This window comes from Drosophila navojoa, chromosome 3 (genome assembly GCF_054131105.1).
Source record: "Drosophila navojoa isolate 15081-1374.11 chromosome 3, UAZ_NAV_1.0, whole genome shotgun sequence".
Taxonomy (NCBI): domain Eukaryota; kingdom Metazoa; phylum Arthropoda; class Insecta; order Diptera; family Drosophilidae; genus Drosophila; species Drosophila navojoa.
This window is the reverse complement of record NC_142891.1, coordinates 19,290,557-19,305,590: the sequence shown is the minus strand read 5'-3', so window position 1 is coordinate 19,305,590 and position 15,034 is coordinate 19,290,557. Positions and strand designations below refer to the sequence as shown.

General features: G+C 38.3%; 1 protein-coding gene across 6 annotated transcripts in view; it reads right to left on the bottom strand.

Annotated features, from left to right (window-relative positions):
• Positions 1-14,738, bottom strand: part of Sema1a (semaphorin 1a) — a 148,768-nt gene extending 134,030 nt beyond the window's left edge. For all 6 annotated transcript variants that reach the window (XR_016196477.1, XR_016196478.1, XR_016196479.1 and 3 more), the window contains exon 1: positions 14,321-14,738. Coding sequence is in view for 3 of the 6 variants with exons in the window: in XM_089257855.1 (XP_089113981.1) it covers positions 14,321-14,540 (220 nt within the window). In the remaining 3 variants the exon portion in view is untranslated. The remainder of the gene's footprint in view (positions 1-14,320) is intronic.
• Between the last annotated feature and the right edge of the window lie 296 nt (positions 14,739-15,034).

The following is a 15,034-nucleotide window of genomic DNA, read 5'->3' as shown; positions in this document are numbered from 1 at the left end:
ATGGTCCTTGGCCACAGCAAAGTATCTTTTGGATGTGAACCGTTGCCATTGCCGTTGCCGTTGCCGTTGCCGTTGTGGTTCGCCATGGTCAAGTCTGGCTGAGCTTGGACAGTTGGCAGCTGCCAGTGCTGCTGCTGCCGTTGCTGCCGTTGTTGTCAATTGTGCTGCTATAAAAGGCAGAAGGCGGCACATTAAAATTCTAAAATGCCTTTGCCTGCCTACCGCACCATAAACGGTAGGGTCCATACGGCACAGACAGACAAAATGTCAGCGCTTTTTTGGCCATTGAGACAACGATGGGCAACTTCAAAGTGGCCGAAGGCCATAACGATGCCCACGATAATAGGGTTTGGCCATGCTTTCAGTTTTGGCCCCGACCAGGCGACAGCATTTCTGTGCAGCTGCATCGTCAAAGAAACAACAACAACAACAATAGCGAGAGCAGCCTTGACCGCCCCCAAAGAGGTGAAAAGTGAAAAGATGTCATCAGCGCTGGCTGTCAAATATATGAAAAGCATTCATCCATAAAACTTAACGAGCTGTAAATTATGAAAGCACTCGTTGCCTCCAGTACAAGCAAAGCAATTCCTTCATTTCATTTGCCGTCGAAGCTCTTAACGCTTTTTTGTTCAGCTGCTAACGGCTCCAGCTAAAAGTGAACAAACGACTTTATTTTCGTAGCTATACCAAAAAAAAAACAAAACTAATGGCGCATTTTTTTTTCGTGTTTTATTTTTAAATTAAACCGATTGTGCAGCTCATATAATTCACATAATGAATGAACTGAAAAAAAGCACGAGCAAAAACTGTGAAATAAAATTTAATTTTCTGAGTAGAAATCAATTAGGTAAACCAATAAAAAAAATAATAATAATAAAATTAAAACTACAAAATTGATTGAGCTAAATGTATATTTATTTGATAATAATGTTTAATAATGTTCTAAAGTCATTTTTACTTTGTTTCTTTTTTTTCTACAAATAATTCTAATTGGAAAAATGTATTAGGGAATTTCAGTTTTATAAAGGTGAATAAATCTCATAATTAAATAATTAATTATATTTTTTTTTTCTTGGTTTTCGTTTTAACACTGAAATTTAAATATTGATCAAGATAAAAACGAATTTTTTACTCATTAACTAAATTATTTTGAAATACATATTTATAAAAAAAAATGAAAATTAAATTAAAAAAAAAAATACAAAATTAAATTTAAAAATAAAAATAAAAATTAAGAAAAAACAATATTAAAATATTCTCTAGATTTGACTTTAAATAAATTGAAATTTTTTATGGAAAATTATACAATCTATTAAAATATTTATGAGCAAAACTCCAAGCCGCATATGGATTTTATAAACATTAACGTTAGGCACAGACAAAATATATTTTATGTATTGCAAATTTAATTTACTATGAGTAATTTGAGCTTAAACCACTTAATATAATAACAATAGAAAACAATTTAAATTGAATTGCAACTGGTCAAATGAGTTGAGTTGAGTGGAGTTGAGTTGATTCGAGAATGTTGTGTTGCATCAATGTGGCTTTATAGTGGCTCGCTGTCGACCCACTTCTGGCCGCAAACAAACAAACTCAATTACTAGAACAACTATTCTTTTATAATGCCACCCACTAAGCTTTAAGCAGTGCAAATGGCATCCTCTCTCATTTCCGACGAGCAAATTGTAAAACGTATTCATGAAGTGCTTGCCCAGGGACTAAGAGCATTTCATTAACAGCGGTCCAGGACATAAGCCCGCAAATTAATGTAATGACACATCCATACGGCGCCCAAACACCCACCCACCCATACACACAAACACACACACAGACAAACACACAAAGCATAGTCTTCGTAATACATACATACTTAGCTGACAAACACTTGGACCGTACAACATTCTAAGCGGCTTAGGTCAAAACTCGTAAATGACTTTTAAATCTAATCTGCTTTAAAGTGAGATTCTACCGGGCGGTAGATAGTCATAGCATTTCACAACTGTTTACGGCATCAACTGAAGTCCCTTTCAGAAGTCATCAGTCACACACACACACACAATCACACACATAGTGAAAAAGAGAGAGAGAGACAGTTGGGGCGGCCATATTGAAAAGCTTAGCTGATTTGCCGATTGTCAGTGCGACATGCGTACCAATAATTCATCAAAACAGAAGGCGCCTTCTGGGCTCAAGTGAAAGATTTCGCAACGCGTTAACGTTACCATGTTCCGGGACACATTTGAAGGCCTTCGACGTGGCGGCAAATTGCGTTGCCAGCGCGGCCACGCCTTATCCGTGGCCCCCGTTGACAGTGGCTGGGCTTTTGGCGCGGTTGCACGTCGTCGCCGCAAAAACAACGCCTAACTGACAATGATGAATAAAAGGCGATAAATCTGGGCAGCAGAAAAAAAAAAAAAATACAAAAATACATACACACGCACATCCAAAATCACGAACCTAAACTAGTTGCTGGGAATGTTTAGTTGAGAGATACTCTGTAATATGTTGGTGATATCTAATCATGTTGTGCTAGGGAATCTGAGCACTTACTCGAGCTAAGTAGTTATAGTAGATATATTTAAGAGTAATATAAATTTTTGTGGAATTATTGTATATCCTTTATCCTTCCATTTCTCAAATTCTTTCCTCCAGTATAACTTACTCTCTAAGTTTCTTCCTCTGGCAAATCAGATATTGTTTCATCTAATCAAACTTAACGCCGTACAATTTACATTTATAGGGTATACTGAAGAAATAAAAGGCTCAGAGCAGAAAAAACTGAACTGAAAAAGGAAGACTACAGAAAACTGAGCGACGGATTTGCGCCAAGCAAAATAAAGAAGTGAAGAAAACACAAGGTACCATCTAGGCAACGGCCCGGTTAGAACGGACAGAGGAAGGGGGCTCGCCGCGACGGAAGTTGGCAAGACGGAAGACATTTGTTTCAAGCCGAGCTAGCGATATGTTGTGGTATAGCACTTCGTTTAGGCTGGGGGAGCAAGCCGATGAGAAGATGGTTTGGCGCTGATTTGTACAAAGTGAACGGCATGGCATGCGTGGGCTGCTGTCAGACGCTGCTGCGGCTGATGGTTGCGCTGAAAATGACGACTTTGACATCGAGGGTTGGCCCAACAGTTATTGAAACAAAGTCTTCATTGTAATGGGTTACGATGTAGTGGGGCCGAATGAATGATGAATGATGCCACAGCTGATGTATCAATTATGGCATCTAAGAGTATTAATATAAAGGGGAGGTTTAATAGGGTGGAAATATGAAAATATGACGTGGGAAAAGAAACTAAAAGCAAGAAATATTTATATAAATATGTCTATATAATAAAGAATATTTTAAATAAAATAAATAAAATATTTTAAATATATAAGAGTTTTTAAAACATGAAATATTTATAAAAATATATCTATGTAATAAAGATTATTTTAAATAAAATATTTTAAATAAATCAGAGTTTTAAACCCATTTGTCTAAATAAATGTCTAATAAAAAACCAGATTTTTGGAATTTTATTTGGAATTTTGGAATGAGCATTAGGACAAAGTTAAATTTCATGAAGTTCAATGTCATATTTTTCATAATATTTTCAAACATTCTATTAAATATAAATTTAAATTCTATATATGTATATACATATATAAAATAATAAACCAAGATATTCCCTCAATGGAGACTTCTATGCAACTCAATTCGTTACTTAAAAGTTCAAGCTCTTCTCGACCTATAATTTCGTTCAACAAACCCCTTTTAAACATGTTTCTCCTGATCTTCAGTTTTGTTTACAGCTTTGTAGCCACACTTGAAGCACACCACTGGCAGCCACAACGGAGAATTGCAATAAGCCTCAGATAATCAGCAAAAGATTTTGCTCAATGCCCAACTGTACACAAATCAAGCAGCCTGTAAGAGGAAGCGCCCAAGACGTGGGCGCCATTGGTGCGGATCATTAGCAGCGAGCAACTGAGCCGATGGCAAGCCAGACAGGCATCAGAGAAGGTGGGCATAGCTTAAGGCTTTGCCTCCTGACACATGGCAGCTGGCAGTTGGTAGCAAAAGTGGCCAAAAGTAGTGGCTTGAGTGAAAACTCTTGTTGCCTTTGGCCAAGACACGGGCTGATTTATGTTTTATGCCCAACATAAAACGAAACGCAACGAAAAACGAAAAGTTAGAGCTGTCGCCAAGTGTTTATTATTTTAATGTGAGCACTGTAAACGCCTCGAGCCAAGCCAGCACCGCAGATCCATTAACTAGCCAGCTCTTGGCTCTTAACTAGGCCAAATGAGACACGGCCAACGAGATACACGCGTTTGGGCCATAAAGCGCAGAGAGCAGCGTGGGCCCAAAACACAAGCGCTTGACTGCAGCAATTGAAAGCGATTCCGTCGCTCTGCCTACTATATGACATCGGATAGTCGCAACGCGGCGATATTAATGGGCTCAATTGACTGCCCAATAAAATAGATGACCAAATGTGTGTATAATATAACTGCATTTCTGTGGAATTTATGCGCTTCAATTTGTTCGACCATTACAAATGACCCAAAACAGTTCGTATTAGTTGGATAGAAGCTAAAGCAGTCTGGCATAGAATGTTGATTAAGAATTTAAGGTGATTTCAATAGATGGAACTAATAAGGGCAGATCATGTAAGCGCTAAATTCTATAGAATTCAATAATGCTCTAGTAATACTTAACTGGAATATAATGGCATATACATATATGTATATATATATATAAAATTTTACATGCATCTACATAATCCGATTAACTTCAACATTGTTGAATGCAATTATATCGTATTGCTAATTGCATGTTTATAATTTTCAGACCAATTACTTATAGATGCGCTTATAGACAAAGCAACTTGCCAGAGCTGAGCAGAGCAAAATTTTGCCTGCTGGCGAAACCAGAATCAGAATTTATGGGTAGTTTACATCATATTATAAATTGGCTGTGCGACAAACTTACATTCATTAAGTTGGCAGTTGATGCCAGATAGTTGAGCAGAGCGCACACACACACACACACACACACACACACTCACACAGATACATGCAAATCTGCACCTGCAGCATCAACAATAACATTAATTACGACAACTGTTGAGCAACTCATTTTCCTGTTAATTAATTTAATTAGAACATTTTACCCCACATCACAGAATATACATACATATATATGTTGGTATGAAAAAATGAAATATGTTGCGCAAAGAGAAACCACTTAACCCACGGCCAAAATAAAATATTCATTCAACAGAAAGTATGTATGTATGTATATAAGAACAACATGATATGTTAGCTAGTTGACAAACATCAAATACCCTCGCCAATACATATTACAAGGTTTGCCATATACATACATATATATTTAAATTCATTTAATGAATTCTCATAAATTCTTATACCAACTCCAACCATAAGCCAATCCCGCTGCAAGCCACACGTTATGCACTCCTTAAAGTTGCCTTTACAACGCGTAACATATTCCGCAGCGTAATTAGAATACCCTATGTTCAGTGTATAACAACGAGCGAGTCAAACTTTTTTAATTGCATTCAATGTAGCTGCCATCGTTGAGCAGCAGAACTTTTACGCGAGCGAGATAGTTGGGCACGATGATGACGTTGCCAACTTGGAGCTGAGTGAAAAGGCGAACTGTGAGTGCTCTGCTGCTGCTGCTGCATTCCATGCTGTCATTTAATGACGTTTTCATCAAGATCTCCTACCCACACACACACAGACTCGCTCACAAAGCCATCATTCTGGTACCACTCTCATTATCATTATAATTGTCATGCTGATTTTTCGCGCTATTTTGTTGGCCCACTCCCCGCAAAACTATTTGCCAACATGTCTTCTCATATAGCTCTGTTTCCCTGCCTGCTCCACTGTTTGCAAACTTTTACCCCCAAAACATCTTTTGTATTGTGTGTGATTTGTGTGAGCTTTTCCTTCCATCACAATGGCGCGCTCCTGCCCAGCAGCCACCACATCGAAGTTTGGAATCCGCTCTACACGTGGCATTGGCACCGAGCATGCCTCGGGCGTGACTTCATTTTTAATGAGCGCCTATGCAATGCTGCCGCAGTGTAAGCAATAAAGCGCTGCGGAATTCGTAAGTTGATGTACGAATGACATGCATAATTACATCTCAATGGTTAATAGCTCTCGAGTGCTGCACACCGGAGCGTTGAACCACGCACTTTAACACTTTAAATTTACCGTACAAATGGTAGGGAAACTCGAGAGATAGTTATTTGACTTGGAAAGTACTAAAGGCGGTGATTAATTATGTGAGAATTAGGAAGTAAGTAAACAAATCTACGGAAGAGAAGTGAAGAAAATATTATCGTATAGTAGGAGTCTTTTAATCTAAGAAAAATATTAGACGTTAATCGAAGGGATTGCGGAATATAATAATTATAAGTTCTAATAATTATAATCTAAATTATAATTTGTATCTCTTGGAATTCAGAGAAATAAAGATAGGACTCAGATATCTCTAAGTTGAAATTTATTTAGCTAGATAATTTCTTAATTTTTGATAAGTAATTTGACAGACAAAATCCTTTGAATAATACACAAAAAAAACTTTTATCTGCTCAGAATCTCTTTCGGTTTAACAGAGAACAGCATAATAAAAAACATATTTTAGCTAGAATATATCTTAAGGATCCCAGTAAAAATATTTATAAGAAGAAGAGAGGTGGCTAATAAAAATCGAGTACTTCTACTAAATCCAAATTTGCTTAGATTTTAATCAAATAACATAACAATTTTAATCAATTTGACAAAAAGTTTGCTGATTTAACCTCTGTCAATATCATGCTCAATCACGTTAATTAATATGTATTTATGCTTATATATCTCTATATACATCTCTATATACATAGCTCAACCCAGGCAGTATCTAATTTGGCCAATTGGCAAACACGAAGCTGAAAGCCGCACGCAACAACAACAAGAGGCATAACTAACAGTCTGGCAATTAATTTTTCAAATTAGCCAGCTAAACTAACTTTTGCGTGGCGAGACAATAACTTCAGATGCTGTAAAAGAAAACACACAAAAAAAAAAAAAAACAAAAAAACAAAAAAAAACGACGAAAAAAGTAAAACTAATCAGGCACAGAGTGCGGCGCACGTAAAAGGCCAAAAACAAAATGTACAATTATTAAACTTTTAATCAATTTATCAATATTAACTTTTTACTTGTGCGCGCGATAAAAAAAAAAGTTTTCTAGTGCACACACAACTTTTTTTATATAAGCTGTGTGTGTGTGCGTATTTTGTAAGCTGGCTCTTTAACTTTTTCATTAGAGCTTGAGCGCGTGGCTGAAAAGTGTAAAAAACTGTAGAAAATTCGCTTCAATTTTTGTCGTTACGCCATTTCAATTACCGGCCAGGCGCCAAGCCAGGACGATCACCAGGCGAAATTTATGGAGACAAAGAGAAGCGGGACTGGGTTCGGTTGGGCTGGGCTGGAAGACGGCGTGGCCAGAACAAAGAGAATAAGTAAAATGGCAAAACCTGTGTGTCTGTGTATGTGTGTGTGTGTGTGTGTCTGCGTCGAACGACATCGATGGCAACATGCAACTCATTTGTCCAGAAAGGAGTAAGAGGCTGGCTGGCTGACTGGCTAGCAGAGCCCAGCACGGCGGGCAGTCGCTGCACTTGTCGTATTACTAATTTCCCTGGTGGCCATGGCCACGAGCCGTTGGCCAGAGACAGCAGCAGCAGCAGCAGCAGCAGCAGGAGATAGCAGCAGCAGCCCAATGCAGAGCCATTGAACTCCACGTCAGGCAGCAGCATCTTTGGCATCATCGTTAAACGTTCAATCTACCGGGCTGCAGGCGGCAGGCTACTGCTGCTGCTGCTGCATCAGCAACATTGCACTCGGACCAACAACAGTTGCAGTTGTGCAGCTGTGAGCAACTTTTTGATTAACGCTATTATGAGCTGATTGTTCAGTTGACCCAGGTTAATGCTCCAGTGCCTGCCTGACTGCCTCACTGGCCATCTGCCTCCTGCTGCTGCTGCTCCTGCTGCTGCTGCTGCTGCTTACACAGCCAACTTTGAGTGTCCTTTGGCTGCGACGAGGACCAAATTGCACTCATGTGTGTAATTTATTTTCTCGGCATAAAAACTTCCTAACCGGAAAATGAGCACTCAATTAAGAAAGCCGTTTAATCCATGAAGCTGCTTCAATTGCACACGAGTGCAGAATGCCCAAAGCCTCTACGATTCTTGTCTCCCTTTAGCTCTATAGCTGCAGCGCTCGCTCTTTGTCTCTCTCGCCCTCGCTCCCTCTCTATCTGTCGGTGTGTAGTCGTAATTGATAGGGCCGAGTCTGCCTTTCGATTTATTTAAAGCACATGCCTGTGATTTCAAATTCCCAACACCAATTATATACGAAATGCCTCAAATTATTTAAATCTTTTAAATACAATTTGATGCGGAGTCTTTCTTGTGAACCAAAGCAGTCAACCAGGAGTAAACTTGGAAATATCTCTTTTAAATTGCAAAGGCGTAACTTGTGATAAGGTGAGAGTGGTAAGTGACGGTGCTCTTGTAGAGGCACACACCGATTGGCAGATACCCTGAAACCTGCGAAGCTGTAATATTCGAATGATTTATATGATTTTGTTATATATGAGATCGCAGTTCCAATAGGTTCAGGGTAGAGTCATACAAACCATTAATGGCGCTACGTATACAATCGATAGAAATTAATTTCTGCCATAGATCGATAAGCCTTCTTCGATGTTGATTTATCGAATTAGTGAGTGTACTTAAAATTAATTTACGACACTCTTCATTATGAAACATTGATTATTCATGAAATTACTGAAATTACTTATCGACTTCTGGAAATATGTATATTTTATTTAATCGATCATGATTCAAATAAATTTTTGTGTCTCATTAGTATAAAGTCAAACCTAATGATTTAGACTTATATTTTGACTGTATAATATATGTATTTAAAAGTAGAAAAGAAGTCTTTGCTATAAGGAAAAGATCTATTAAATTGATCGATGCAAGATTTCATCCATAGTATTACGAAGGCTTTCCTTAATTCCATATATTATACTTTCTTATACTTATTTACTACTTTCTTATTCTCATTTACTATTTGCTACTATGAAAGAAAACATTTATACCCCAGCTCATTCTCAGTCAGAGTCTGAAGCTTCTCTCCTCCAACGGCTCAGCTCTCGCCCCACTAAATATTATCCAGTCCATTTATTTCGCACTCATATCACCTATTTCACGTCCAACTCCCTAACTAGACTCAATATGTAAATGTATTTGCCCAAGCTGCGACATTGGCGCTGGCTGCGCTGCTATCGATGATCTTTCGAGCAATTTAACTTTGAATTTGTGCTGCACAGTGGTTCGCATTGACTGCAAATTACGTGAACTTCCGCTGCAGCCAATTAGGCGAGCAAAAACGTGGGCCAACACCACCAACACACAGCCAATGTCAGTCGCTTCCTGCTGCCGCCTAGATGTTGGCCATGGCCTCGACGGGCCGTTTTCTTTTCTCTATTTGTATTTGCTTTATTCTAGAAATTCATACGAAAGACGTCTAAAAATATTTTGGCGTCGTTAAGACTGTCTGCAACGTGTCGGAACAGCAAACATAACTGTTAATTGCCATTTCAGCACAAGTACAACAAAATGCCCAAACATACATACATATATATAGTTGAATATGTATGTATGTGTATGTATGTGTGCACATACATGTTTCCTTCTGCTACTCATTTTCATTTTTCGCCGCATGCGCCTCATTACAATTTAATTCACAATGTAATTGCAGCTGAGCAGAAGCGAGAAAGAAGACCGAGCCGAAGTTTTGTGTGTTGTCGACACTTGACACGCGCCTCACATAATTTCCACACACACACACACACACACACACACCATACACAGACAGCGAGTCTCGTATTATGTGGCACACATACAATTTTAGTTACTTATAAGCACTTGCCCCACTCTCTACCCCTCATAGCCTCTCAAAAGATTTGCATATGCATTTTTGGGTAGTCGTAACGCTGCCGACGTCAACGTCGCCGTCGTCGTTGCTGTCGGAAATGCGACAACTAAAAATATTACGTCTGACATCGGTTCTTTTGCTGTTTATTTCCTCTACTCAGCATTTCATTCCCCTCTTCTCTCCCCCTCTCTTCTCTTCGTTCCTCTTCAGGCCTCTGTCATTCCCTCTTGCTATTTGCATATTACTTTTATTCAAATTATATTAAGTAGGCACACAGTCGACAGTTATGGCATGGAATCTTGACAAAAGTCAGAATTCATAATTTCTTAAGCGCTGTGCCTTCAACTACTTTGGGATTTGTAAGCCAACTGAAGAGTGGGGGCAGTGGAGATAGTGGGGGCAGTGGGAGGAGGAGCCCACTCCATATATGGTATTTATAGTGCTTACATGTCCTGAATGCCTGATGGCATGTCAAAAGTGTATATAATGAATATATATATATATAGCTTCTTGGTGAGCATTCATTATTTCGACTATGCCTTTAATCTAAAAATTATTATTGCTGCTCATTTCCACATACTTTGGAAAACCGTAGGGAATTGGGCGAAGGAAGGAAATGAGTGCTTAGAGTGAGCCAAAAAAGATAACCATAAGGGAAATTAATATTATGTAAGCCTTAGCAACATTTAACATTTAACTTTCCTCAAGGATAACTTTTCAAGATAACCAAGGATACAGTCAAATATCATATTTACATATGCTCTACTTTCTCATATTTTCTCTATATCTTCAAGCTTTTCATATCCAAAACCTTATATTAACTGTTCATTTCTTTTTTTTTTATTTACAAAACAGACCTAATTATTTCATAATTGTATCTAATCATCATCATCTCGTAATCTTGAAATTTATTATATCAACAGTTCATCTTTATAGCTTAGACTCAACTCAAGCCTCAACTCAACTGCCTTGGCTCATCGTTGTCTTCGTATTTAAACTTTGCGCGTTATGCAACACTGTCGCAGTGTTGCCCTAATCGAAATTGTTTGCATTTTTGGCACGTACCAAAGAGGAAAAAAAAAATCAGCATAAAAAGCTCTTAACAAAATGTCTTCAAAATGAAGTAGCCCAAAGAGATTGGACTGCATTCTGTGGGTGGTTTCTCTCTATCTCTCTGTGTGTGTGTGTGTGTGTGTGTGTTAAGCGAAGTAAATGCATCGCCAAAGTGCCACAAAACGATCAACGCTAACCGCCCACTTGATAGACGTAATTTTGGGGACAAGTAAGTAAGTAAGCCCCACGTTTCACAGCCAACCCAAACCCGTCCGACTCTGCTGGCCAAGTGCTGTGCATTTAAATGTTCGTTTTGTTGTTGGCTGGCAGGAAAGCTTCGCCTAATGACAACCACTTGCGGCTGTCAAATGCAACTCTGGGGCGTGCCACGCAGCGCTGTAATATTTTATGCGTGTGCGGTTGCCGGAGCAGGAGGATGTTGCTCGCTGCAGCTGCAAGCTTTTTGTTTTCGCCCCAACAATGGCATATGAATGCATTACCAGTGCACACACACACACACACACACACTCGCACACACACGCAGTCCTTTACCCAGCCTCCCAGCCAGCACTTTCATTTTACTTGGTCACAAATGTCCTCGTCGTCGTCGTCGTCGTCGTCGTCTTTGGCTTTTCCATGGCCCTGACGACTGCTGCTTCTGCTCATTTGGCAGCGCTGGAGGTTGTGGCGACACGCTCTCAACTATTCTCATTCTCCTGCTGCCACTCGTCGCATTCATAATTTCCACATTAACCTTATTTTCCAGTTATGCATGAGTGCGAAAAAATTGTCACCAGCCCGAGATGGGTTTTACGACTCGCCTCTGATGGATTTTAAATGAACTTTAACACATGCCATGCGCCCGACCGACTCCTGCCGCTGCCCCAAAACATGGGCGTTGGCTAAGTAATTGGTTTTGACTAGGGCAGTACTCACAGAGATTACCTTCAGTTGGCACTGATAAAGAAAAACAGCAACAGCAGCATGTTTCCACTAAGCAAATGAGGCTAATCAGCAAAGTTCCTTTGCAAACTTGTAAATTCTGGGGCACTCTAATGAGATATTGCGCCAGCAGTTCTGATGCAGGGGCGCACAGACTTATGAATTTCTTGCCAAGCACTAAAAACTAAAATAAATTACTGCGATCAATTTGTAGCAAACTTTAAACCAAACTCAAATGGAGAAGAGTTAAACTAAAATGGCTTAAAAGCTATTTCAGAGACAACAATTTGTGTGAGAAAATATGTGTATACAGGAAACACATTTCTCTTACTCAAACAGCACTTTGCTCTTAAGTAGACGAATATACTAAATACGGCATGCTGAGAACAATGAAAGTTGGATATAAATGGCTAAGCGTTAAATCATAATGAATAAATACCCTAGAATCTCGAAGAAAACAAGTTAAGCCCAGATATATTAATCATAAATATCAGAGAAAAAAGGTTAATTTTATTTATTTATTTATATATTATTTCTTATCTGATTCCGCTTATATTAAAATCTTATATATGTCTTCAGTTAATTCTACTCACTTTTCCTATTACAGCGCATCTATGAGTACATCATGCCTTGTCATCTCTCACAATTTGCATGGCCGAACAAATACTTTCACCACAATAGCTTTCTCAATGCCCGTACACAAAATGTTTTCCATTGTGTGGCAAACATTTTCTTATCTAAAAACTAGAGCCTGGCACACATACACACACACAAACACACACGTGCATCGCAAGGCAGCTAACTGCAGCTGAAATGCATTTTCTTGTGCCGTTTTTTTGGCCATTTGTTGTCCTGCTATGCACTCATTCATTTCCAGTATCTTTTGCATATTCTTTATGTTCATTTCTTGAGCAGTGACACATTCATTTGAATTACTTCCTGCCAGCAATGAGTGCCACCCTCAAACTGGTCCACCCAGATGCCCAAAAAAAAAAAAAGAAAACTTCCTCATATATAAATAGAAGCTTGAAGCCATTTCGTTTGCTCATTTATAAGCAGCACATGTGCGCCTGATGTGATATGTCTAGAAAGGCTCAGTTGCCATTATCCCCGGAGTCAGCACAGTGCAGTGCAGTGCAGTGGGCGCTGTCTTGCTATGGGCGTGGCACTGTTCACATTTAGTGTGTGCCAAATGCACATTTAATAACGTAATTTCTGAAGCGTGCAGAAGATATTTTTGGAATTTAGTTTCTTTCTTCAGCTTTCAACTTTCTGCTTCATCTTGCAGGCTACAAACAAAGTCTCACTTATACATGTATACGTGACATATATGCATGTGTATATATATGGCTGTGTGAGTGTGTCGCCTCGACGTGAGGATGTCGCACAACTTTTTAGCCAAATTTGCATATGCAACTGACGATGATGACGTAGCCTGAAGCGGCAGGAATTACCAACTGGATGGCACTAGAAGTAGCTGCTGGCTCTAGTCCTGCGACTGTCTGACTGCCCGTCTCCCAGTCACTAACTCTGTCTGCAATATTCCCTACCACTTCTGAGTGTATATATGTGTGTGTGTGTATAAAAAGCTACGCCACTTTTATGCAAATAATGTCTTCCAGGAATTTTTGTTATTTATAGTTAAGATACCAAACGTGTGGATGCCTCATATCTAAAAGTGTGCATTAGTAGCTATGTATGTAGCTGCATATACATACATATGTATGTGTCTCTGTGTTTGTGTGTGTGCGTTGCACTTCCTAACAAGTTATAGCTTCATTGCCTCAGCCAAGTTTTTCACCTTAGCCAGCTGGGCGCTGTAGCAGCAGTGAGAGGCGATAGCACAAGTTCAACTATCTAAGGTTAGTTTCCCTATGCATGTACATATATACATATATCTATGATAATATATATACATACATATGCATGTAAGTGTGTCTCTGTGCTTATAGTTTGTCTCGCAGTCAAATTACATTTCGGAGCTCATAAAAAAATAGCTATTAAAGTTTTTGGCAGTTGAATTTGATATGAGTTGATTCAGACTAGCATGACCCATCCCTTGCAACTACATGCTCATAATTTAAATTGACATTTCTATTAGCTTATGCGAATGCCCAAAGAGAAGAAAGAGAGAGGAGAGAGAGAAGCGAGAGCTCATCAACTTTTCTCTACTCAATATTGACTTACTTTCCTCCACATTTTCCCAATAGTTGTCACTGTCAAATTCTCAATTTCCAGTGTAAATAAAAGTCACATGCATACATCCATACATACATATATATATTAATTCATTTTCATCACTTACCTAGTTCCACATATAGTTTTGGTCGTATATTCTCCTGCCAGGCACTTTGATTACCAATCACGAAGAGTGTCAGTAGTAGGAAGACTTGCATCCATCCAGAGTTTGGGGCTAGTGTTTTTGCACTTTGCAGATGCATTTTGTGGCTTTTGTTATTGTTTTGCTGCATTGTTTTATTAACCGAGTTGTGGAAATTTAACATTTTGTATTTTGTATTTTGCATAAATTTACTTAATTTTCCTTGCTGTAAATATTTTATTTGTTGCGGTCAGCACGACGGTGTGTGTGAGAGAGTGTGTGTGCGTTTTAGTTGAATTTGTATGAAATTTATTTTATTTACTGAGTTGAGTGCGTGTTCATAGATTTTATATTAAATTGATTTCATTTACTGATTCTGATTTACTTACTATTTAAATGCTATGCTATATATATGGCAAATATAATTTTGTATTTTTTTATTTTTTTTTTTTATTTTGCTCTGCACTTTATTTTAACAAATTTCTCAACAAAGTTAATAAAAACTGAGCGTTTTAATTTTGTATATTTATTTTATTTACGATTTTATTTTGTATTTATTTATTTTTTTTAATCGGAACAACTAGTTGTAGAGTTCTGTAGTCATTCTGTAATGAGATAAATAGAAATAAATTGAATTAAAATATGCATGAAATTATGTGTATTTATTTATAAATGAATTTTACGTATGTATAAGTAATA